The sequence below is a fragment of the Netta rufina genome (assembly GCF_964035555.1).
Source record: "Netta rufina genome assembly, chromosome: 19".
Lineage (NCBI taxonomy): Eukaryota > Metazoa > Chordata > Aves > Anseriformes > Anatidae > Netta > Netta rufina.
In genome coordinates, this window is record NC_140143.1 from 8,605,456 (window position 1) to 8,626,506 (window position 21,051).

At 48.2% G+C, this 21,051-nt stretch overlaps 1 protein-coding gene across 1 annotated transcript; it reads left to right on the top strand.

Annotated features, from left to right (window-relative positions):
- The first annotated feature begins 448 nt into the window (after window positions 1-448).
- Window positions 449-15,445, top strand: SRP68 (signal recognition particle 68). The gene is made up of 16 exons (XM_084298538.1): window positions 449-608; window positions 2,757-2,823; window positions 3,449-3,562; window positions 4,541-4,736; window positions 5,505-5,587; window positions 5,830-5,939; window positions 6,304-6,386; window positions 6,632-6,772; window positions 10,123-10,221; window positions 10,536-10,600; window positions 10,892-11,051; window positions 11,755-11,849; window positions 12,097-12,226; window positions 12,660-12,735; window positions 13,574-13,626; window positions 14,084-15,445. Exons 1-16 carry the CDS (start codon window positions 488-490, stop codon window positions 14,309-14,311), a joined length of 1,821 nt encoding a protein of 606 aa, XP_084154664.1. The 5' UTR covers window positions 449-487; the 3' UTR covers window positions 14,312-15,445.
- The last annotated feature ends 5,606 nt before the right edge of the window (window positions 15,446-21,051 follow it).

Sequence of the window (21,051 nt, forward strand, 5' to 3'; positions counted from 1 at the left end):
GAACTATCGCAGCCAGCTGCTCCCTGGCCCTTGACCCTTTGGTTTGTTTGCCGGGCTGGTGGAGCCAGACAGCTTGGGGCAGCTCCTCGGGACCCCAAACCACACTCAGCAGGACAGGGCTCCCTGAAGCTCCGGGGGCAGGGCAGGGCCCCCTTTTCTCAAGCTCCCACCACGGGGGGAGCCTCAGGAGGGCAGCCAAGGATCTGAGAGGGGACATGGGGTGGGCGCTGAGGCAGAGGCACCGTGGCCACGCCGATAACAACGATGGCAGCCCAGCGTGTGGGGCAGCGCCTGAGGAGCCCGGACTTGTAAACTGGGTGCTCACAGCGGCGTTTACACAACCTTAGGAGCTCCAACCCTTGCTTGGGGTCGCCCTAAACCCCTTAAATCCTCCCTCACCCCAAACCCGCCTCAGCGCGTCCCCCCCCTCCCCGGCCCCCTCCTCCCGGCCCATGATGCCGCGCGGCGGCGGCGGCCCGCGCACAAGATGGCGGCGGAGCGGCAGGGCGGCCGCGGCGGGGCGGGAGGCGGCGCTGAGGAGAACAAGGAGAACGAGAGGCCGCCGGGGGGCCGGGCCGGCAGCCTCGGGGACAGCTTGGGGCTGGAGAGCATCCTGCGGGGAGAGGAGAGGGGATGGGGGTGACGGGGGGGAGGACGGGGGATGGGGGACGTGGCAGGCCCGGCCCCGTGAGGTGGAGGTTTTGGGGGGGGGGAGGTGAGGGGAGGCCTGAGGGGAGCTGGGGAGGGGAAGGGAGGGCTGCGAGGAGCTGGAGGGGAAGAAGGGGTGAAGGGGATGGTGAGGAAGGGGTAAAAGGAACGGGAGGGAGAGGCTGGAGGGGAGGAGAGGCTGAGGGGAGCCGGGGGGAAAGGCTGGGGGAGCTGGGGGGGAGGCTGAGGGGAGCTGGGGGGAAGGAGGGAAGGGAGCTGGAAAGGAGGAAAGAGTGAAGGGAAGGGGTTGCTGCACAGCTGGGGCTGGCCCCGAAGCACCCCCCGCCGGCCCTGGCAGGGTTTGGTGAGAGGAAGAGGGGCAGAAAGCTTTGCCTTGCTGAGCCTTGTCCTGTGCTCCAGCTGTGGCTCTGTGCCTGCCTTTGCAGCCTCTTCCCAGCCACGTGGCAGCCGGCGAGGTAGAAGTCTGTGTGCTTTGGGAGGAGGCAGGCGGTAGGCTTTGGGGGTAACGTTAATCATTGAAGTGGGTGATAGTGGGTAAAATAAGTCTGGCAGGTGTGCTAGGTGGCAGACTGGCTTCTCCAGATTTAGTGCTTCCGAAGGCTGATGTGGCACATCAAGCTCTGGGCTTCCACGTGAGGCTGCACAGCTGTGCTAGGGCAGGGTTTTACCTGCTGGGGGAGAGGTTTCGCTTTGCATCCAAGCGAAACAAGGCTGCAGTTTGGAGCTTAGCATGTGGCAGGTGTCGCGAGGTTAGGAACTGGAGTAAGTGGCAGCTCTGGTAACTGCCCTGGTAGTTCTAAGAGTGATACCGAAGACAGCAAAAATGTGAATAAAATAGGGATGTGACTTAAGCAAGTAACTGCACAGGCTGAAAATAACAAGGTAGGCAGCAGAGATGAGGAGTGTGTGCCCTGAGCCACGTTCAGGCATTATAGTTTGCCTTGTTTCACTAACGCAGCCTAATTAATGTAATAGTTATTGGTGTAGGTTCTCGATGCTTAAATTAAGGAGACTTTCTTTCAGGTGTAATTACAAGAAAACAGAGAGGCCTGCCCTTTAAACTGGAGAAGTTTGGTGGCCTCTTATTGTGCAGCTGCACCAACAGTATTGGTTTGATGGGCTCATTGTACGGTCTGGTGTGGGTTGCTACTTTTGTTTTAAAGCCTTATTGATGACGCTTAAAAGAGAATGTCTTTGGTGTACGTAAGTACTGCACGGAGATTTCTTGCTTATGATTGTGCTCGTCTTTCCCAAAATGAAAACTTTGCCATGTAAACTCAATGAATAACACTTGCAAAATTTAGTAGAATACAGTGTGATTGTGTGTGGTAGGGCAGGCAGGTGAAGTACAAGATGCACAGAAATCAGTAAATGTACTAAAAATTGCACAGATTTGATGGAAGCCACGAAATAAATGTTGCTGTAGGAAATCACAGGCCAGCGCTTTCTGTCATGGAGCGTTTGTTACGGTTACGTGCAGCCAAATTAGAAGCGTGCTGGAAAACTTGAGTAGAAAATAACCCCCCCGAGTACTTCAGATAAGCTCGTTTTCATGAGATCCTAGTATCAGGAAGCGGTTTGTCCGTGGAAGGCTGTGTGAGGAAGGCAGCAGGGATTCTGCTCGGCGTAGTACGGCGCTTGCCTCCTCTTCTGAGAGCTGGGACGTGTACGGGCAGGAGGGCTGCTCGCTGTGCTCCGGTTGTGTCAGCGGAACTGTGTCACGGCGCTGGCTGTGGGGGTGGTGCTGATTTTAGCCCAGATACTTCTGCTGGTACGTCTTTTTATTCAGAAATGAGCTCTGCTGGCATTAGGGCTCGCTGCCTAAGAGAGGGGATGCTTGTGGTATGCTGTAGTCTTGTCTTTGACAGTCACAAAAGCTCTGAAATAAGCTATGGAGGTAGGATTTCTTTTAACCCTGTCAGTTCTTCCAGCTGTGGGTCTTTAGGAGGCTTTTGGGCACCCCTCACCAATGTCTCTTCAAGGAGTACTCGCTTAATGGGACCTGTAGAGTTCCCTTTGTTATTTTGGGGTAGGGTGATGAGCTGACAACACGCTGTACTGCCAGTCTGCCTTAACACAAATCCCAGTCCTTCAGATCGTGAAGGAATCGCAGCAGCAGCACGGTTTGCGTCATGGAGACTTCCAGAGGTACAGGTCAGTAAGCTGCAGGGATGGCGTGGGGTTGGTCTCACACAGCTCGTGCCACTCGGCTTACCTGATTAATTAGCACAAGCACGTTTAAAATGTAAACCCACTGTAGCAGTCATCAAAAATGATCTGCCAGGTAAATACCCCTTCACGGTTTGCTTCGTGTGAAATGATGTGCATGATTTTTTCCTCATTAAATGTAATGTGCTGTGACTGTTCCATTGAGGAGGACACAAACTGCCTCTTCTTTTTCTGTTGCCCCTTAAGAGCTTGTTAACACCTCACTGATGAGCACTGTGCTCTTCCAATCACTATATTCTTCCAAAGCTGAATTTTCAAGGAATGTACATAAAGCAATCAATAAGGAGAGCATTGTTTTGATTTTTCAAGATGAAGAATTACTCTGTGTCTTCTTCCCTCTCTTTTATTCTGTTTGTTAACTGCTGTTTTACAGCTAATTTCTGAAAAACCTCTCGCTGCACGTCATACAGGGAGCTCTTAGCTGTAGAAACATTGCCTGTCACAGCCCTGAGTGATGCTTTTTTTTCTTCCTGGTTGGAGAGATCAGCAAACAAAAACAAAGCTGTCCTGTGGCCAAACTGACCGTCCTTTCCTTTTTTTTTTTCCATAGGGGTTATTGCTCCCGTAGGCTACGGCGGCTCCGAAAAACTCTCAACTTCAAGATGGGAAACAGGCACAAGTTCACTGGGAAGAAGGTGACTGAAGAGATTCTCTCAGACAACAGGTACGGAATGGAACAGGATGGAATCGGGCGTGCTGTGCGTTAGGGAGTAGCTGTTCTCATTTCAGGAATTTATTTTCGTGTGGGTGAGGTAGAAAATTGTTCTGTGCAGTATCTGCAGACGTTGCTCTTCAGAAATGTGCGTTGTTGATGTTAATAAAAGATCAAAGTTCAGGCTGCTGTGCAGGGAGCAGAAACGCTGCTCAGATACTGCTTTATCTTGTGAATAAAGGGGAGAAGAAAAGAAGGAGCAGTGACAGCCAGTTCCTGTTCTCCCTTGTAGTCGTTGAAATGGGTTGGTTCCTTTCATAATCAGTAAAGATCATTTAGGTCTTAAAGAGGAAGCACTTAGTCAGAAGTGTTGCAAGGTGGCCACGTGCGTGTGCTGTAGCCAGCAAGGATGTGATTGGAGATAGAATCTCTTCCCTCTGAACAAAAACATTAGCTTGCCAGTTTTACATAGACCTCCAAAATCTGGCAGAATACTCGGCTGATGTGTGCAGAATAGCCAGGGTCTTGGGCTCATTTCCTAGCATTTAGAAACATTTAAATTGTCTGCTGTCTTTTTTTTTTCTCATAGGGGAAAGAAAACAAGATGCTGTCTTCACCTGTGTTAAGAAGCCAGATACATTACAGCATCAATTGTGGGGAGCGTAGATGTGTTTACCCACATTGAACCAGTTTGAAAAGCAACTTAAAATCAGAGAGACCTTTTTTTTAATAGCTTTTTTGGTGCTATAGCATTATTACCAAATTCTCTTCCTTATTTGAGTAATTGCACTTCGATAAAGTGAAATAAAATCTAAGACTTAAGAGTAGCACAACTTCACGTTCTCTTAAAGTTAAGAAATAAAAGCATATACCTCTTAGTAGCCAAGCTGAAATTTCGTTACCAAACTTTGCAGATTGCTCCGCAAAGAACTACGTTAGCACTTGCTTGAGCCACCACCACTTTGTCACTAATCTTCCTCTCCCCTGCAGGTATTTGCTGCTGATACTGATGGATGCGGAGAGAGCCTGGAGTTACGCCATGCAGCTCAAGCAGGAGGCGAACACGGAGCCTCGCAAACGGTTTCACTTGCTGTCCCGCCTGCGCAAGGCCGTGAAGCACGCCGAGGAGCTGGAGAGGCTGTGTGAAAGTAACCGAGTAGATGCCAAAACAAAGCTCGAGGCCCAGGTAACCTCTGATACTTCAGTCTTGCTTTACAGCAAAAGCTGAAGAAAACTTCAGGGTTTTAGGTGAAGGGATTATTCTGATCTAGCACTAGATGATCAAAACTTGCTTCTTTTTGAATTGGCTAATGGCTCTCTATCTAGCTTGGATTCTCTGTTAATGCAGCTGCTAGGATTGCAAAAATAAGTGACACCAGCCAAGATGAGGATCAAGTTGTGTAAGTGTATCTTTAATTTAAAAAGCAGTACGTGTAACAGAAGTAAAAAGAATTGGGAAGAAGTAAGATGATGCAACACAGCCTAAGAAACTGTACTTACCTTTAGAGTTGTTTAATATACTGAAGTAGCTATCTAGAACACAAGTCTTGTGGCTCTGGTTCCCGGAACATAGAGAGCAACTGTGTTGTGACACCACCAGACTGTGAATAAGGGCTGCAATGGTACTCGGCTAAAATTGTCATTTTGTGGTTTAGTGTTGGGAAAAAAAATGTCTTGTGACATGAGTGGGCCGTTTCGACTGCATGACAAGCAAGAAATGTGTTTGCTTCCACGTCCTTAGAAATGTAGAAATGTCAGTTTAAAAAAAAAGGAAAAGGTTTCTTAGGTAGTAATGTGTAATCCAAATGGATTGTTTTCTGTGGGAAGACCAAACAAGAAGGGCAAGGCATAATCACTCACTCTACACGTCACAGCAGCCTTCGTGCCAAAAGTTGTACAAACTGGGCTGTCAGTCTCGGGAAAATTAGCTTGATTATCCCTGTGTTGTCTGCAGGCCTACATGGCTTACCTCACGGGAATGCTTCGTTTTGAACACCAGGAGTGGAAGGCGGCAATGGAAGCTTTCAACAAATGCAAGTGAGTTTTCTCACTTCTCCGAGTTTCCTCACTTCTCCTCACTTCTCACTTTGCTTCGTTTAGTAAATGGTTTGGAGGTCAGTCTACTAGGTGTATGTGTGCACAACAGCTGTGGGCTGTTTAGCTAACTGCACTTAACTGAGAGGTACTGCTGAAGAAGTAGCATTCTCCAGATTATGGGCATAAACTCTTTAAAATAGCATCTCACAAAATACAGTGTTAATATATATTCTTTCCTGTAGGACCATATACGAGAAACTGGCCAACGCTTTCACAGAAGAGCAAGCTGTGCTGTATAATCAGCGCGTGGAAGAGATTTCTCCCAACATTCGTTACTGTGCCTATAATATTGGTAAGGAAAGGGGGGCGTTTAATGGCCAGCAAAAAGCAAGGTTTGCTCCTGAGAAATAAATGTTGACTCAGTGTTTAAATACTGATCTAAGTGACACAGGAGAGAGTCCTTGATGTTGTGGGTAAATACTGTGTTCTGTGTCAGTTTAGCTGTGGAGAAATATATTAATTTTGCAACACTGCATTTTTTTTTATAAAAAGACAAAATACTTGTTTGCAGTTGTGTGTGAAGTCAGAATGAAATTGTATATTTATCCTCTTCACCAACAAATGTCCACTATAAAATCTATTGAATTTATAGTTTTCCTGTATTGAAGTGATTTCTGAATTCAGATGGAAATAGATTGATTTGTTAATTCCCTCAGGTGACCAGTCTGCTATGAATGAGTTGATGCAGATGAGACTGAGGTCTGGTGGCACTGAAGGTCTTCTTGCAGAAAAACTGGAGGTAACTTACTGAATGTTTTGACTTGAAGCATGCAAATATCACATTTTGAGCATAAATCTTGCTGTAGTACACCATTTCAGAACCAGTATGTATGAGAAGAGCTTAATTTGAGCCCAAGCTCTATAGGAAGCCACACATTTAAAGAAAATAAAAGAAATAAAGAAGACAAACAAATCTTTGATTTCAAAGTAATCAGTTGTGGATTCTTTAAGGTTGGGATTGTAACTTCAGTCCATTCTTCACAGGCACTGATTACCCAAACTCGAGCAAAACAGGCAGCCACGATGAGTGAGGTGGAGTGGAGAGGAAGAACTGTGCCAGTGAAGATTGATAAAGTGAGGATCTTCTTGCTGGGGCTGGCCGACAACGAGGCTGCTATTGTTCAGGTAACTCAGAAGCCATTTCCGATGTCTGTTTTAATTGTCCTCTTTATTTCATTGTGCAAGTTAAAAGTTTGGTGCCTGGGCTAAAAGCTTTTAAATCCCTTCTCAAACTTGTGGTCAGAAAGCTAAAATTAAAAATGGGAGTATTGTAACGCAAAGCTTCAGTGGCAGCCGGGGCTAGCTCGTGTGGTGTCCTTGGTGGTGGTTTGGGAGAGCAGTTCTACAAAGCCAGCGAGTGTTACTGCTCTTCTGAATGCTTCATCCTGCCTGGAAGTGTTGTCCTTCAGTAGCAGAGCGATAGCCATTACTGTTTGTAAATCACTTGGAAGTGAAGGTTACAGTTTAAAGAGTAACTACTTCTGAATTACTGTTCTACATTATCTTGATGAAATGCTCAAAGTTAAGAGCAACCAGAAGAAAAAAACCTGTAATGATCACTCTTTTTCAGCAATGAAAAGCAGTTTTGCCAAGTGAAGCAGCTGCTCTGAGGCTTAGAATGTTTTCTTGTTGACACATGCAAATCTTCAAAAGTAAGAGAATTGCTAAATGTCAGGAGGTAAACTCAAATGTGCTAGTTCTGAAACACCTCCAGTGGCACACACTGTGCATGCCTTTAGTGTTGCAGCCAAGAGTTCCCTTCGGGGATTTTTCCTTGCATACAGTGTCCAGGTGCTGTATTCTTCTGAATTCTGCATACAGCATCTTTTAAATGGTAGTAAAAGGATCTTCAGAAACAATTGTTGCCACTAAAGATGAGCTTTTTGCATCAACAAAGAACTGTTTAGCACTAGAAGAAAAATGAGGATAAATACCTTTTTAAGTGATAAAATGAAAATTCTACAAAGGTGTAAGGCAAGTGGGCAAAAGTATTAAGTTAGTATTAAGATAGTATTAAGAAGACAGCCTAATAGGGTAAATGAGGTATGGCTGGGTAGGAAACATTAGTGTTAACTACTCTTAGCAGAATATTATGAACAGTATGTTGCTGAGATTTTATTTTATTTTTGTTTTGTTTCGTTCGTTTTTGGTTTTAGAAGGTAGTACATTGATATGGCCAGCAGGTGGAAGTGCAGTTCAGAGTTGAGTGTTCCCTCGTTCACTTTCTATCCTGCAAGGGTAGCAGATGGAGCTCTTCAGTCAAGTTACCCAATTTGTTCCCTAAAGCAGGGGCAGAACAGTGATCTGAAATGTCAAATCTTGCTTTGTGCTCCTTGGAACCTCTGACTAAACAGGAGCTGTGTGGTACCAGATCACAGCTAGTGGTGGTGAGAGCTGAGCACGCAGCAGCAGTGTTTACCCTCCTGGGGGGCTGAAACTTGGCTTTTTGCGAGCAGCTTTGCAGTTGGTGTCAGCTGTGATGGGCAGTCCGGCTTCAGCCTAAACACGTTGTGGTGATCCCTGGGATCTTTGGCACCTTTCAACTCGGTGAAGACTAGCAGAAACACTAACGTAACAGCAGTGGCCAGGGTAGAAACAAACACAAATGTGTGTTCTGAGTAAAGATAGAAATTCTCAGTACACTGCCTTGTTGCCTGCAATGTCTTAATGGTAACTGGAGAAACAAAGCAAATAAGCCAAACTGAAATACGAATCCACGCTTTTGAAATATTTATGCCATCCCTTTTGTAGACTTGAATGCATTTCTTCAAGGGCTGCAGAACAAAGCAATAAAAGCGTGCTCCTAACTGCTGTTGCCTCAAGGATGCTGTGATCATCTTTAGTAACTAGGATTGTAGCAAGAATGGCTGGTAATAATTCAGAAATGATATATGAAGTTTTAAAATAAAGAAAAAATAGACATGAGCACTCCCAGACTTTCAAAACTGCGTTCTGTTGGACTGGTTCCCCTGATTCCTTTACTGTGCTGTTCTGTCAGAGCACTTTAATCCCAAGCCACAGCACTGCCTCTCAGTTTTATGGCCTGGTATCTCACAAATCAGAACATAGGAGTATGTACACGCTCACGATCTGTTTAACCTTAGCTTCGAAAGGAAAGCCTTTGTTTCATTGCGTGGCCCAGCCCTTTCCCTGTTTGTGCTTGACTGATGATTTAGCTCCGTCTGTTTTCATTTTTGTGCGCGCAGTGAAATGGCCGTGCTCCGCAGGGTGAGGTTGAGAATGCTGCCAGACTTGTCTCTGGTTTTTCTCAGTAGTTAGTCCCACCTTAAAAATTCTTGCCGCAGAAAAAAAAAAAAGGGGGAATCAAAAAAACACACGCCTTCATCTTAGGTCAAGATACCTGAGGCTTTGTGGGGGAGTAGACATAACATTCCTTCGTGGGTTTGCAAACCTGAAAAGAGGAAAGGCTTTGAATTGGTAGAGCTCAGCAGCTTTTCACAGAAGTTGTAGCTCCTAAAAGAGGAGGCTGTAGAGCTCTTCTGAAGATAATAAAAGCAATTATGTTTTAGACTATTTCTTGTTTACTTGGAAAAAATTCAAGTTTAAAAAAAAAAAGTCAGCAAATGTTCATCTTAGGCTGTTCTGTGACATGGAACTGATATACCAGTGCTGACGTGCTTTGCTTTTACCAGATTAACCTCTCCTTTGATTGTTAAGGTTGGGATTCAGTTTCTGGGCAGTTTGCTCATACTGAATCAGTAAGAGTGATTTTGGGTGTATTGTTTAATTGGGTACCTGGTATGCAAGTCCATTACGCGAAGATCAGGCTTCAACTTGTTTTTGCTTTCCAAGGGTGTTTTACAATTTGGTTTTGGGGTGAAAAGACAAAAACTGCTTCACATTTTGACCAAACTTGTGGTGACAGCAGAAAGCTACTCAATTACTCCCGCTGCTGAGATACAGAATAATAATAAAAAAAAATGCTTCAAACAGACTAATTATTGTCACTGAGAGCATTGCTGGAGTGGGAGTGTAGAAAAGATAGTCATCTACATGTGCTTACCACAAGAGAAAAGCTAAATCAGCATAACAAGAGCAGTCTGCATTGGTAGTTTGCCAGTTTGGTAATGCTCAGCTCTTCTTATGTTGCTGGGCATTTCCCACAGCACAGTCCAGCCCCGGCGGTTCTCAGAGCAGTGCAGGCCCCATCCTGGACAGCAGGGATGTTGCTGGGATGGCAGGAGGTGCAGGGATGAGGTGATCAGAGCTGCTTGTGCTGGTCCTCCAGTGCTGTAAAATATTGACCACATTCCCTGCACTTTTTTTTGGTCCCAATTTCTGTCAGTTTGCCCCCTGAACTATTTTGCAGACAGGTACAGATCAGAGTTCTAGCTACTCACGGATGCTCAAGTCATAATTTGGGAGAAACTTGGTGTAATCTCCTTGGACTCTTGCATTATGGGATACAAAATCTAAAATGTCTAACAGAAGTCTAAATTTTGCTTTGCTCTTAGGCAGAAAATGAGGAGACAAAGGAACGTTTGTTTGAATCTCTACTCAGTGAGTGCAGAGACGCCATTCAAGCTGTTCGGGAAGATCTGAAACCAGACCAGGTAAGCACCAAACATCAGTATTTCCACAAGGTAGTGTTTTTTTGGGGGACTTTCTGATACTGTCTAACTTGCTTAATGGCAAAAGTGACTTTCTGGATTTCTTTGATGAAATGCTGCAAACTAGTTTACCGCCTTTGATTTGATTCTCTTCAGAGTTGGTGAGGGTGAACAATAGTGTAGAAGCCCTCATTCATTGCCCAAAAGTTTATTATAACTTCCCTGATTTACCTAAACTGTGAGTTGTTTCTGGTGTTTTCTTCTGCCAGAAGCCTCTTTAAGTGAATCATGGAGTATTTTGTCCCCATTTTCCACAGAAGCAGCGGGAACACTCTCTGGAAGGTGATTCCGGGAAGGTGTCCAACATCCAGTACTTACACAGGTAATAGGCAAACATTGCGGCCTCTGCTAGTGTGAAGAAGTCATGCTCTTATGTCAAGGCTTTTTTTGTCTCGGAGCTCTCAGATCTCAAAGGGTGACTGTATGGATAAGGGGCTGATTCATGTGGCTTTCAAAGTACTTTACTTAAGACTTTCATGTTGACCTCTCAGTTTTTTTTTTTTTTCCCTGCTGGTAATAGCTTGGACTTGGGGGAGGACTTGTTGCTTTTTCTCTCCGGAACTGAATGATGTCTGAGTAGTTCTGACAGTCTGCTAATGGTGTATCTTTTCAGTTATTTGACTTACATCAAGTTGTCGACAGCCATCAAGCGCAACGAGAGCATGGCGAAGTCTCTGCAGAAGGCACTGCTGCAGCAGCAGCGATCAGAAGAGGATGGCAAGCGCACCGCGCGGCCTCAGGACCTGATCCGTCTGTATGATATCATTTTGCAGGTAATGCTAGGGAAAGCGGATCTAATTCATTTTACTGACTGGTGAACATTGTTAGAAAGAAAAAAACACAGCACTGTATAAAATGGAGAAGTGCAAATGAACTGCCCATGAAATCTGAAGAGCAGCTTGGTACATCCAGTGACCTTGTTGGAGATGTTCAGCATCTGCATGGAATATGAAAAAAACACTGCCTTTAGCTGTGAACAGAAAACGCTGCTAGAACGGGTTTGCTTCTTTTTACACTCCAATGCAGTTTTCCAGTAGTTTTTCAGACTATTTTATACAGCACCCAAGCAGCTGCCTTACTTTCTGCTGGCTAGAGAAAGTAGCAGCTGAAAAAACACCCTGTACTTGTGCTTCATAAGCAGTTTCTCAATTTCTCACATAAATTTTCAATTAACTGTGGGAGCCTGTGGCTGGAGCAGTTATGAATGGGAAAAGTAATGTCTTACGAAAGCATTACTCCCTGTGAAATTTGAGGAGTCTTTGCCCTAATTCCTGTTTGTGTCAGGAAATCTGTCCTGAGGGTGAACTTGCACAAGTTTCAGTGACTGTCCTTCACAAGGTTAGCGCATACTGATAATTAGAAAACTGGGAGCTATTTCCATGGGAGTGTAGTGTTACCTATTAGAAGGGGCAGCTTTTTGGATTCCAGAGGAAAATAGCACTTGCCTGAATTTGTTACTCTGACTCTTTTGCGCAGAACCTTGTGGAGCTGACGCAGCTTCCTGGCTTAGAAGAGGACAAGAACTTCCAAAAAGAGATTGGATTGAAGACGCTTGTGTACAAAGCTTACAGGTGACTGAGAAACAGCCAGATGTTCTTTAGCAGGCTTTGCATCTTCAAAGGTTATTGTCCCAAAGCTCTGAGCACTGTGCTGGACTTTGACACAGTTTCCTCTGCCCTTTTGTGAAGCGAAGAGCGAATGCTAAGGGGAAGCTGGTCAGACCTTCTTAATAATATCTCCAGTTATTAGTGATTTGAGCTGTAAAAGCCATGGATTACAAATATGGCCATATCAGGGATCCCCTGTTTACTGTTGCAGGTGTTTCTTCATTGCACAGTCCTATGTCCTGGTAAAGAAGTGGAGTGAAGCTCTTGTTTTGTATGAAAGAGTGCTGAAATATGCTGGTGAAGTTCAGTCGGGAGCTGGAGCTTTTACAAACAGCTTGAAGGTAGGAACCCAATCCTGTGTGCAGAGAGAGGCTGAAGTTAACTAAAAAGCTCTTGCCCAGTATTTATTGTCCATTAGACACCGGGCCATTAAAATTCAAGGCTGGTCTTGAAGCATTAAGAAAAATACTTCTTGACGTGTTATACTAGAGACTGTCTGATGATGTGGAAATGTTTCAGCTGGCTGCCTGCTTTGGAGGTGAGGTGGCCTTGCTGCAAGATCTCCATGCCACTTTTCCTTGTTTTCTCACTTCTCTGTTTTCTCTCATACGACTACTTTAGTGCCTGAAGGCCTGTGCTGTAGCTTGTCCTCTCCTGGGAAGGCTTTTCAGCACTAGGACTTAATTTTTAGTTCTTTGTCAGATTTTACTTTTGCTCTAACTCTTAAACTCTGCCATATTTCAGGCTCTCATACAATTTTCTTTAATGCCCTAGGAGTTGCCTGATGTTCAGGATCTGATCACTCAAGTCAATGCAGAGAAATACTCCTTGCAAGCAGCAGCTATATTAGGTGAGCTCTACAATTAAACCAGAGTTCTAACTTTTCTTAAGTAATGCATTGCAGCTATTTAATTTATTTCTGAATTTCCAGGTGTTTTTCCACATCAACTCTGACTTATGGAGGCTCTTAAACTTTTTCTTCTCCGTTTTAGCTTTTTCTAGCTATGTGTAATGCAGCTAGGCAGCTATTGGCCAGATACTTGGCATCGTGCTCCCTGCCTGTAGTTGCAAAAATGTTTTCTAAGGACGTGCACCTATTTTGGGAACTTGCACAGAACATTTTTAGTGTTTAATTTTCCTCCTGCAAACAAGTTGAATTCAGTGTGTACCACTTCTTTGGTAATAGCACTAGCTCCTAGTGGCCTCACTCGTTTTATATTTGCCTACCTGAACCCCTGAAAAAGGGAAGAGAGGTGTTGTTCTGCTCATTGGCGGTGCTGACCAGGTTAGGGGAGCTTTAGGGAACTGGTTGAACTTTGTGATTTCTTTGGCTGCTGGTTTTGCTGTGCCTGCTGCTGGAAGCCCAAGATAACTAATGGATTGCCTTGATGTTGTTTTAACAGACACCACTTGGGTCTTCTCATCATCTTTGTTTTTAATATTTGTGCTGCTTTCAGCAGCTTCTCACAGCCGTGTGTTGGAGAAGCTCTCCATCACTGAAAAGCTGTAACTCAGTGTATGTGATTCTCTTTGGCTAGAAAGCGAGCTGCTTCTACTGAAAATATTCTTACAAATCCCAGAAACGTGCTTTCATAGCTCAGCTTAGGGGGTAGCTGATTCCTGAGACACTTGTGGCATACACCAAGATCTAGTCTGTTTTTCTTACCACTTTTTCTTTAATTTTGCAGATGCAAATGATAATCATGAGACTGAGTCTCCATCTCAGGTCAAGGATGGCAAGGTAAGAGCTAAGAGCTTGGTTGTAGTGTAGATGTGTTCTCAATGAATACTGCTTTTAACCTGTTACGTGAGTGTCTCTTTCAACTTGAGAAATGTCAGGTTAATTGGAATTTTTGTCATGACTAGTGTATTTGAGAGATTGTAGGAGGATTTATTCCTTCTGTGAGTCCTGAAAGTTGCTGGCAGGGTGGAGTTCCTTTGATAGGAACTAGGATGCTGTTTGCAGCTTCTAGTGTGGCATTTATTTCTTTTTTAAGCTTTCTCCCTCCATTTGGGAAGATCTGTGGATCCTGCAGTAAAGCTTTGACAGGAGATCAATCCATTTTCATGGGACAAAGATACCACACGTGGGATTTCCATCTTCTGTCAGCGCAGTTCTGCTAGTTCTTTGCTTGTTTGGTTTGTCAGCTGTGTTTTGACACGTGTATAACTTTTGTTTCTGCATGGGTCTCTTTCAGCCCCTCTCGGAACGGTTTGAGACTTTCTGTCTGGATCCTTCTCTTGTCAGCAAGCAAGTCAGCCTCGTGCACTTCCCGCCGGGCTTCCAGCCCATTCCATGCAAACCCTTGTTCTTTGACCTGGCCCTTAACCATGTCGCTTTCCCACCTCTGGAAGACAAGGTGGAGCAAAAGGCCAAGAGTGGCCTCACGGGATATATCAAGGGCATCTTTGGATTCAAAAGTTAACCAGGACCCCTGTGAGGAACAGAGGTTTTATCCTGTATTGAAGGAAAAGCTCCAAGAGGTTCTAGGACATAAATATCTGCAACCGAAACCGACAGAGGGAGGTTTTACCATCTTCTTCCCTATTTTCTGTGTGTATGTCTGTGCACTTACATTCTCGCCCGGTGTATTAAAGACAAGCAATTTCTTCAGAAACACGTACTCTATAAATAGCTGAACATAATTTGGAGCACAGAGAAATTCCATTCCGCTTGGAGAAGTTTGGAGCGTGCTTTGTGACCAGTGGCCTCTTCGGGGCTGGTACACATTTACCTACCACGGACCAGGGCATAGACATAACTTGATTCCTCCCCTGCCCCATTATTTGACGCTAATTTGGTATTCTGTTTCAGAAATTTGGGTATGATGGGGAAACAGGCAAAATTAGATGCAGAACTGAAACAGCGAGGTGAGGGTGCCCACGCAAAGGGTATAAAACAATAGCTCCTTGCCTTTCAGCTCCCAGTCCCTGCTGAGAAGCATACGTAGTCATGTAAAGAGAAGTCTCTTTATTTTTTAAAGAAACTGACATTCAGAAATGACAAAACGGAGCCTCTTTCCTTATCAATAAGGATGGCAAATCCCTTACCAAATGCTGATGGATACCCCAGGCGTGTTGGAGTATAACCTGAGTTTGTACTCTGGGCTGATGTGATCCTTCTTCATCGATACGTGTTTTGGTAAATACGTAGCGCAGCATAGAACATAATCCTACAAGGCTTTTCCTGGGAAACTAGCTTCGTGGGTGGCTTCTTGATCTTCTGGGAAGTTGGGGCTGTCACTGTTGATTTTGTCTCTGATCTAAATCTTGTCTTAAAAAAAAAAAAAAAAAGATAATCTTTTTCTGGAGTTCATTGCTTTTTTCTCATCCTATCCTTTCCTATCCAGGTTAGTGGATAAACCTGACATGAGAAATAAGCAACAGGGCACCGGTAGAGATGTTTCCCTGTCGTGCCAGGCACATTTTTGTAAAGCACCCACGTGAGGTGGTGACAGGCACTTAAGAAAGGCAGGTAATTCCATAATTGTGTTCATGAAGGAGGGGAAATAAAAACAGCACATGGGCAGAACTGTTCCTAATAAAGTGTTTGGAAGTTTCCACTGCTTCGTACTCAGTCTGTTGCTGGAAGCTGACACAGAGTCCTGCCTGCCTTACCTCTTCTGCGCTGGTTGTCCTGACCCTGTGTTGCTTCTCCATTTTTAGGCATTGGAGTTAATGGGGTGGGAACAGGAACAGGTTTAAGTGATTTGACTGATGTGGGGATTTTCCATGCAAGGTGCATGTCGGGAGAATGGGGGGTTAGTAACGATTCCCATCATTTTAGGATGAATGTTTGCTGCTTTGTTCCAAGTTGATCTGATTTGGGAGTTCTCAAAGCACAAAGCAACTTTCAAGAGGAGCAGGAGGAACTTAGTGTTGAACTTTGGCAAGGTGGAAATGATCTGGGAAGTGCTGGTATTGCAGCTGCCCATTTACCTCTGGCTGCCAGGGGATTTTACGAGAGGGGAATCGTGGAACAGGAACAAACATTGAGGTCTCTTCATTGGGTGATAATTTCTAGAAAACTCGGTCTTGGGTGGCAGGTTCCTCTTCCCCATGACACCATTTTCCTGATGTACAGGGAAAGATTGTGCAATATCTGTCCTGACATCGGGTGGTTGATAGCTCTGCGGTACCTCTCTAGGTACTTCCAGAGCTGCTCTCTCCTTTTCAGCTTTTCTATCAAGTCAGTTGGAGAAGCGTTACCCTCTTTGGTTTGCCAACCAAACTCCTGTCTGCACCATCTGTGTGGTGCCTGGATGGATTCCAGTGGAGCTTGTACTGCAGCCGCTTCCTAACGTGTTACTGTTACAGACAGCTGAGAGGAATTGGCCTCTGTGTTAAACATCTTTTGAAAGATAACTGAGTCGTTGGACGCTGATAAGGAGTCTGAAAACAATAAAGTCTTATTCCTGTCCTCTGAGGCGTGCAGTTTATGGTGAGCATTGGGAACACCGAGCACTCTTTGCCTCCCCAGCACTCAGAGGATCGAGGCCGTACCCTCATCTGGGGCTACTTAGCCTTGAAGAGTGGCCACTTAGGTTCAGAGGAGGATTTCTGCGTGAAGGCTCGGATGAGCTACCTCTGGGAATGACAGGTGGAGTTTTTTGTGTTTTAACATGTCTTCGTGTGGGGCACTCGGAAAACACCTGAAAATGGGGCAGGGAGGAAGGTAGAAAAGCATTTAAGTCAGCTGTATGATGAAAACCAGACTTGTGATGTTTTTTGAGACTCAAACCTGGGATGGCAAAAGCAAGGCACAGGCAGCAGCAGTTGTAAGGGAGCAGCGTGGGCAGATCTGAAGTGTGTGGTGTAGAATCCAGACCAGGCTGATTCCCCTGGAGCTGGCGAGCACGTGGCTGTGCCACCAGCTGCCGGACCTCCAAACCGAAGCAGCCGGAGCGAGGTGCAGAACACCAGGCTGATGCCTAGAAAGGCACTTCCTCGCTGCGCTGTCCTTTTATTAGGCCCCAGTGTTTGCTTTATGGTGTTTGCTCTCTTTCCATGAATTACTTGGCAGGGAGTCCCCAGCACTGCCCCCAGACAGGGAGCTCCAGCGGAGTGGTCAGGATGATTGCCTTCAGCCAGCTCTTCACGCGGAGCGCAGCACCTTTGGTCTTCGTGCTGGAATTTTAATTACAGGCTGAGCAAGCCCTGCCGAGTGTCGTGGCATCAATCAAAGGAAGAGAGGTACATGATGGCCCTCGGCCCCAACGCCGGTGTCTTACACCGTGATCACGTTTGTTCCTCCACTCCTGGAGGTCTGGGGACGGTGGGAAGGTATCGAGAGACCCCTGCACACCCCAGTGTTTGTAGGAAATGAGCGGCGGGGGGCAGAACCGGCAGGTAAAAGAGCTGAGGTGGTGTGGGGTAGGAGCATTCCGGCCTGGGAGCTCCTAAATCACAGTCTCCACCTCCTGTAAAATGAAGAATTTGGGGCTGTTTTAAACCAAAGGTTTGTGTTACTAGAAAAAACAATCCAAAATGCTTCGGTGAGCAGTGGCAGTGAGTTCTCGGGGGCCTTTATGGCTGTTCTGGTGAGATGGTTAAAAGTTCAGCTGGCAGCTTGTTTCGCCTGCACCTGGCCACAAAGGGCTGCAGCCCCTCGAATTTAGGCAGGGGAAGTTTTAGGCAGGGGAAGTCCTCCAGTCACAGCAGGAGCGGGGAGAGCTGGTTCTTGGGAGAAGATGCATCCTCTGGGAGATGTCCGTGCTGCTGAGTCGCTCTTCTCACGTTCCCCCTTTGAGCTATGAACACAGACGCCCGGTGCTCTTCATCTCAGGGTGTAAATTGGGAGTTTTTTCCCTTAAAGGAGAGATTTGATGCGATCTGGAGGCTTTTTGCCTGTATTGCTGTTTTCAGGCATATTAGAACAGATGGAGGCAGGCTTTTTTTCCAAAGAACCAAAGGGGGAGAGCCTTTTCTGACCAGGGCGGGGAAAAACGGGCGGCAGGTGCCCCCGGTGAGTAGCAGGAAGCTCCAGGAAGCAGCAGCCTGGTCCTGGCACCGAGGGTTTGGCACAGAACGGCTCGGCGCCGGGAGCCGGGCACGCAGCGGCTCCGAGGGACACCCCAAGAGTCAAGGTTCGTCTGCTCACACAAAGGGTGCCGGGCTTCTGGGGCTCGCCCAAGCCGTGCAGAGGGCGAGGAGGTTGGTGAAGGGCAGCCTCTCCCTCACCCTCTCCCTTTGGGTGAGGTCTCTGTGGCCACGGGGTGCTGCCTGGGGCTGCTTTGTGTCCGGCGAGGAGAGGGTTGGGGCTTTGGGTACGGGGTGAGCGAAGCGTGAGCCAGTTTGCTGCTGCTGCTGCGATCGCATCTCCTGCCCCAGTGGGCTTCTGGAGGGCCATTTTGGGGGCTTTGTTTGCTTTGGGGTTATTTTTGTGCGCTGGAGAGGGATCGCTCGGTGCTTTACCCTGCGTAAAGGGCGATTGGCGCGCGATGGAGGCTGCTGTGGGCCCCCCAGCACCTTCCCTGGACGGGTGCGAGTAACCCTGGGTGAAAACCTCCCCACCTGCGGCCGGCCAAGCAGCGCTTCCTCGCAGGGGGAAGCTTGAAACCACATTCAAAGGGCGCTTTGCATGGCTGTTGTGTGCTCGTGGCCTCGGGCGCAGCTTTCATGTGCTCCCATTCCCCGGAATTCCCACTGCGACCGGGCCCCGGCGCGGACGGAGCATTTCCAGGCGCTGCCGCGCTGTGATCTTGGGACAAACTCCTCCACTGCCGGGCACCCCTGGTCTCAGGGTTATTAAAGGCAAAATGCGGGCTCTAGAAATAGTTCTCTCGCCACTCCCCTGCCGGGCTGACTGCTGGGGCTGGCCGCGCACCCCGCCGAGACGCAGCAATTTGCCCCGGGCCCCCACGCCGCGGACTGGAAGGAGCACCTCTCCTCCCCAGCCCTGGTCAGCGCGGGGAGCGCGGCTGCGCCTGTGGTGCCCGCATGGCTGAAGAGCAGCATCAAAGCCTCTGAGCTGCCTTCCACGTTCGCCTTTTTTTTTTTTTTTTTTTTTTTTTCCGCAGAAGCAGGGGGAACTTCTAATTTTCTCGGAGCGTCAAATTGACTCGGGGAAGTCTGGCCGCTCAGAATTAGTTCTGCTGGCTGGATGCGTCCCCTTCGGGGCTGCCGGGGCCACAAAAATGTTGGCCGCTGCAGCTTTGCAGGAGATCCACGGCCAAGGTGAAGGGATCCCGGCTGGGAGCAGGCAGGCGGCACCTGGAGCTGCGCAGCTCAGGGCTGAGAGCCCTCACAGGGGCTCGGTTGGGTTGAGGGGAGCTGAAAATCAGATGCTCGCCTGCTGGGGTGCGTGAGCATCCTTCCTGGTGCTGACCGAGGTGCCTGGGTCCTGCTCTGGTAATCTTCCTGCTCAGGGCTGCTCCTGGGAGGTTTTCTGCTGGTAGATGCTCCTCAAATGAGCCGAATGTCCCCTGCCTCAGCCCGCTGCGTGTGCAGGGCGCTTCCTCCGCCAGGGCGCTGCTGTTTCACCCGAGCAGCTTTTTGAAGAAACCTTCCCAAAACGCTGACGGCCCCCAGGTGGGGTCCAAGGGCGCTTCCCCAGCTGCCCTGCTGGGAGGGAGGGTCGGCTTCCCAGGCAGGTGTGCTCGTCCCAGGGGCTCCGTTCCCTCTCATTGCTCGGTTATCTGATCTAGGACAGACCGTGCCCAGCCCCAGTTTGTGGAGCCCTTTGCTCCAGCAGTGTCCCTGGATAATAACACAACATTTGCAGGCTGCGTCCTGTGAGCTACAAATGAGTTTTCCAGACGAGATGTCCTGAGAACGGGCCATCGGTGAATTTATTTGGCGCTATTACAGCTTGGCTAATCCTCTGGGGAGAGGAAAATCGGGGTAATGCCCGGGCTGCTGTGGGGAATGGCCGTGATGCCCTGCTCAAGGGCTGGAAGTGGGAGCAAAGTGCGGGATGCCCCGAGAGCTGACGGGTCCTTTTGATGTCGGAAGGGTCCGGGGCTGAGCCCTGCCCTGGGCCTGAGCCCTTAATGAGCGGCTGAGATGGCGTGGGGCGAGCAGCCTCTATTTAGGGAGAGACAGAGGAGCGAGGCTCGGGCTTTCCGTCCACCTGAGACCTGGAGAGGAGGAGGAGGAGGAAGAAGAACACCCAGCAGCAGCTCCCGCTCCCCGTTGGGCTGCGGCTTGGCAGACCCCAAGCTCGGGGGCCATGGCCCAGCCCCGCAGCCCCACTCGCTCCCCGGCACCCCCGGCACAGGTGAGGCTGCGGCGCGCTGGGGCCGGCCTCTGGCTCCTGGGGAGAGGCCCCTCGGGCCCGAGGTCGTGGCCGCTTCTGCATCCCGGCACTGGCAGCGAGCTGAGCACAGCCCAGCCCCGGGAAGATTTTTTTTAATGGGTTCTCAGCCTCATCTGCGGGGGCTGAGCACCCCCAGGACTGGGTTTTGGCGCTGCCAGCCCCACCAGGCTGCACCATGGCCATGTGGCAGCACAGGATTCGTGCCCCCCCCAGCATGGGCACATCCACAGCTTTGGCAGCCGTCTCCTGGCTGCCTCCTTTGCTCGTGGTGCTGCCACTGCTCTGCTCATGAATCGGTCACGATAAAGCAAAACGAGGCTTGGGGATGGAGGGATTTTAGGCTGAAGGAAACCAGGCGTTCTGTTTTCTTAGCGGGGTGGTGTTTTGTTAAAACAGCTGGGCTCCTTGGATACTTCGCTGCTGCGCTTTGGCTTGCGTGGAAACTGCTCCCCAAGGAGGAAAAAGGGCTGGGGGAATGATGTGAGAAGTACTGTCGTTGGGGTCTGCAAGGAGAGGAGGCTGCCTTGTGCATCGTGGGGTCTGAGTGGGGTCCCCCAGCTCCTGACTCAGGTGCCCGCTCTTCAGAGACAGCTTTGGGGCTGCCGGGGGCTTTCCGTCCAGCTGAGGGACCCCAAGTCTGCAGGCACACGTTTTTGACAGCAAATCTTGGTTGGGGCTGCCTGCAGCTGCCCCCCAGCACCCTGCAGCCCCCCTGGCACCAGCGCTGCATTGCTCCAGGGGAGGAGATGACCCCACCGCCGCGGTTGCTCTTCCAAACCAGGAGCCAGAGCCCAGAGCATCGTCTCCACGTGCATCACTGCTGCCTCTGCAGCCCACCATGGCCTCAAGGGGGATTTTTCCTGCCAGCCAGGAGCCCCAGCAGCGACGCCTTGGTCCTAACTCTGGGCA

Bases quoted from the DNA above. Each gene is read 5' to 3' on its own strand.
- SRP68 (XM_084298538.1), top strand. From the start codon at position 488: ATGGCGGCGGAGCGGCAGGGCGGCCGCGGCGGGGCGGGAGGCGGCGCT. The intron at 6,387-6,631 runs GTAACTTACTGA...CATTCTTCACAG, and splicing joins TTCTTGCAGAAAAACTGGAG to GCACTGATTACCCAAACTCG. The intron at 6,773-10,122 runs GTAACTCAGAAG...CTTTGCTCTTAG, and splicing joins ACGAGGCTGCTATTGTTCAG to GCAGAAAATGAGGAGACAAA.